Source organism: Sinocyclocheilus grahami, unplaced genomic scaffold (assembly GCF_001515645.1).
Source record: "Sinocyclocheilus grahami isolate Dianchi unplaced genomic scaffold, SAMN03320097.WGS_v1.1 scaffold730.1, whole genome shotgun sequence".
Classification (NCBI taxonomy): Eukaryota; Metazoa; Chordata; class Actinopteri; order Cypriniformes; family Cyprinidae; genus Sinocyclocheilus; species Sinocyclocheilus grahami.
The window spans coordinates 141,743-145,764 of NW_015505909.1; the positions used below are offsets into that span (position 1 = coordinate 141,743).

General features: G+C 42.7%; 1 protein-coding gene across 1 annotated transcript in view; it reads left to right on the top strand.

The window, feature by feature from the left end:
* med23 (mediator complex subunit 23) overlaps positions 1-4,022 on the top strand; it is a gene marked incomplete at its 3' end in the record, with an annotated part of 54,066 nt that overhangs the window by 37,149 nt on the left and 12,895 nt on the right. The window contains exons 17-18 of the mRNA XM_016244662.1: positions 1,546-1,726; positions 3,940-4,020. Of these exons, the coding sequence (XP_016100148.1) occupies positions 1,546-1,726; positions 3,940-4,020 (262 nt within the window). The remainder of the gene's footprint in view (positions 1-1,545; positions 1,727-3,939; positions 4,021-4,022) is intronic.

Sequence of the window (4,022 nt, forward strand, 5' to 3'; positions counted from 1 at the left end):
ATACCGACCTTCGGCCACTGGTCGATGGCGGAAAAAGGCTTCCACATCAACTGCCTGGAAATGTTAGCAGTATGTCGAGCCTGTCAGTTCTTCCTGCCAGTCCTGAAAGGGCACCATGTGATAATCCGATCGGACAACATGTCGGTTGTGTCCTACATAAATCGACACCTCTCTTCAAAGCGCCTCTTCATGCTAGTGGAGCGCTTCTTAGAGTGGGCTCAACCCAACCTGCGCTCGCTAAAGGCAGTGCATATACCGGTCAAATTTAACCGAGGAGCGGACATGTTATCAAGGAGCAATGTCTCCTCAGGAGAGTGGACGCTCCATCCGCAAACTGTTCAGAAAATCTGGGAGATCTTCGGCAAGGCCGAGGTAGACCTCTTCGCCTCAGAAGACAACTCTCACTGCCAAATTTATTTCTCAAAGACCAAGGACGCGTTGGCCCACGATTGGTCCAACCTCCTTTTACGCATTCCCCCCGATCGCTCTGATCCCACTGGTAATCAGGTGAGTGAGGGAACAAAAACACAGGGTTCTCCTGGTAGCCCCCCTGTGGATGAACCAGCTGTGGCTATCAGAGCTGACTCGGCTACTGATAGCGGCCCCTTGGCCTGTTCCACTGAGACGGGATCTCCTCTCTCAAGCGAACGGGACTTTATGGCATCCTCGGCCTGACCTGTGGGCCCTGCACCTCTGGCTGCTCAACGGGAGCCTTCGTGCCTCCCAGAGCGAGTATGCGTCTTAAGCAAGACGCAGTACGAGTGAAGTATCGAAAGGGAACGTACTCGGTTACTAACGTAACCTCGGTTCCCTGAGATACGGGAACGAGTACTGCGATGCTAGCCGTGCTATGTAGCTGCACGACTCAGTCGTCGCTTCAGTCGAAGTAAACCTGAGAATCCTGTGGCGAGCTATCCTATTTTCTTTATACGCAAATTGATAAGGATCTAATTTATACACTACATTCTCTCTCAATTTCTCTGTCACAATACGTTCAAGTGATTTCATCACTGTGGACGTTAATGCCACTGGTCTAAAGTCATTATTTTCCTCTGCTGGATGTGTTTTTGGAACAGGGATAATGACTGCTTTTTTTCCATATTGTAGGAATAAATCCAGTGTCGAGTGATAATTGAAATAATGGACTCCAGGCTGGAGTTAATTCATCAGCAAATGTTTTAAGTAAAAGAGCTGAAATACCATCAGGCCCACTGGACTTTTTGGTATGCAGCCTTTTAAAAAATTTTAGCAACAGCACTTGGGTCCACCACAGCTGAAGCTGGACGTTTGTACAATTACACTAAAAGAGCTGTGACTTGATGATAAACTCTAAACTATCAATCAGACGACAGAAGCATGGAGTAGATTGTGTGCGACAGGCTTAACAGCAACGTTTGCTCATGTTGATCGTTTAGAGGCTTTAGAAATTTGTGTATCAAATGTGTGTATCAGAAGAAAAGAGGTTAAAAGCAGCTTTCATAGCAGCCAAACTGATATCAGATGAATGATAATGCCCGACTAACATGTTATCTGTCCTCTCCTCAGGGTGCTGGAGCGCATCGGGGCACGGGCGCTGGTGGCCCATGTGCGGACGTTTGCAGACTTCCTAGTGTACGAGTTCAGCACGTCAGCAGGAGGACAGCAGCTCAACAAGTGCATCGAGATCCTCAACGATATGGTGTGGAAGTACAACATCGTGACGCTAGACAGACTCATCCTGTGCCTGGTGAGCCCTGACCTCTGACCTCGTCCTGTCCTGCCACAGCACCTCTCACCACATTCTTACTTCACCTCGTAAATAATGCCTCTCAAATAACTCTGCGGTGACCAGTCAATAACAGCACAATAATCTGCAACTCGAGTCTATTTCACAGGTCAGGAGCTTAATTAATTCCACAGTGACCACTGTATCTGCAAAAAGTTACTGTTGTAGTTTCAGCATAATCTTATTTACAGGGCTTCCCGTGGGTCCTTAAAAAGTCTTTAATTTAGTTGTTTCAAATTTAAGGCCATAAAAAGTCTTAAATGGTACAAGAAAGTCTTAATTATGATTTCAGGAGGGACAGAAAGACAAGAATTGTGATACGGCTTAATGTGATGATTAAACTTCAAAAGGCTGTGATTTCATTGATTAAATATGAGTTCTGCATGTTTCAGAGTCAGCTGCGCTGCTTCGTGTACTGCTGTTATCGGGGGAAACCGCTGTATTTCTGCCGTTCCGAAACGCCTCCTGCTGGCAGAGAATGAATCTGCATTTCAATCAGCCCTTCTGCTGTTTTTGTGCAGACAAATGTGAAAATCAACACATGTTTTTACACCGCAAACACGCAGAATTGTAAATGTGAACTAGTGGATCAACAAGTAGATAATGCATTATAAAAATCTAAATAATTAAGACCGTAAAATATATTTAGAGGTTATTTAATGAATGTAATAATTGATTGATAATAGATTAAATTAATACTTTAGGCTCATCCATTTTATTAAAAATGGTTTAAAGGCTGAAATGTGAAGTGTATCATTTTATAAAACTTTTTGGTTTTGTGAAAACCTGTATCTGAACTGTAAATCATGCTTTTTACAGTCATTTTACAGTTTAATATGTTACTGTAGACATTGCCCTACCCCGCTCATATGGTATTAATTTTATTTGTGCAGGTCTTAAAAAGTCTTAAATTTGAGCTTAAAAATCCTGCGGAAACCCTGTATTTATTTAGCCATTATTTCTGTATCTTCTGACGATATTGTTTATATTTCCACAGAGTTTTCACTAAATAAACACAAGGAATGATATTTTGGTAACACTTTTAGACGTTCCTCTAACTATAAGTAACTGCAACTAGCAGTCATTAGAGTATTAGTCGACCGTCTGCTTAATATCTGCTAGCGCTTTATTTTGATTCTCCCCCAATAGACATTATATTGCCTATAAGTAACTTTCAGATCTAGCTATCCAAATACTAAGTAAATGTATTTATAAACGTTTATATGCACCAATATAATGGCAACATGTGCTTACATCAAGTGAGATCTGAAGAGAGAATGCATTGAAGATTTGGGTTTCAAAATGTAATTTGAGCTTGGAAATAAAAAGAATCTATGATATATACCGTGAACTAAATAATAAACATTGCTGTTTGGGCACTATTTCTAGAAGACTAATCAGATAACAGTAAATGGGTGTCTCTGAGCATGATCTCATTGTCCAGTGAAGCTTATGGACGATCTCAGATCATGCTGAAGAACTTGATCATCAGGTTTAGTTAATGTAGCTCCTAGTCTTTAAAGCAAAACAGACACACCAGATACTCTGGGACTTCAGTGAGTGATTATGCAAACCAGTCATTAAATCAGTTGAAAAAGACAGTTGAAAGACCTAATCAATGGAAAGTAAACTGCATTTGTGCCACTGAGGTTTAAATCGGAGGCGTTAGTTAAATCTATTCCAAAATCCACAATGCAGATTCATCATCGCTGAGTGCTTTGACTGCATGTAATCGTTTTCAAAAAGCGGTATGTTTGTATTTCCAGTGATTCAGCTGTGCTTCGTTTCATGCTTGACTCATGGATTTATTGGCCTGTTAGCGCAGCATGTGAGTAAAGCTGCATGTGAAACATTATCGGTGTGTCAGAAGCTAACAGAAGGCCAGCTCGACTGCTGATCAATCAGCTTCCTGCTGTTACTGTACATGCTCCATTTATCAGTCCCGATCGAGCGCTCACATCAGTGACAAGGACCCTTCCTGCAGTGCACAGCGACCTGCTGCGCTTTTGTGCTGTTCAGCCCAGTCTGAAGATCAGATCCCGTTTCCATGCACTGATGAAGAAAGTCACACACACACACTGGGAAGCATTTCCTGAGAGCTCTGCTGTGTCAACACGCTACACTGAACAAACGTTTCCAAACAAATAGACTGAAGGTTGTGTATTTCCACGCAGGCGATGAGGAGTCACGAGGGGAACGAGGCTCAGGTCTGCTACTTCATCATCCAGCTCCTCCTCCTCAAACCCAACGACTTCCG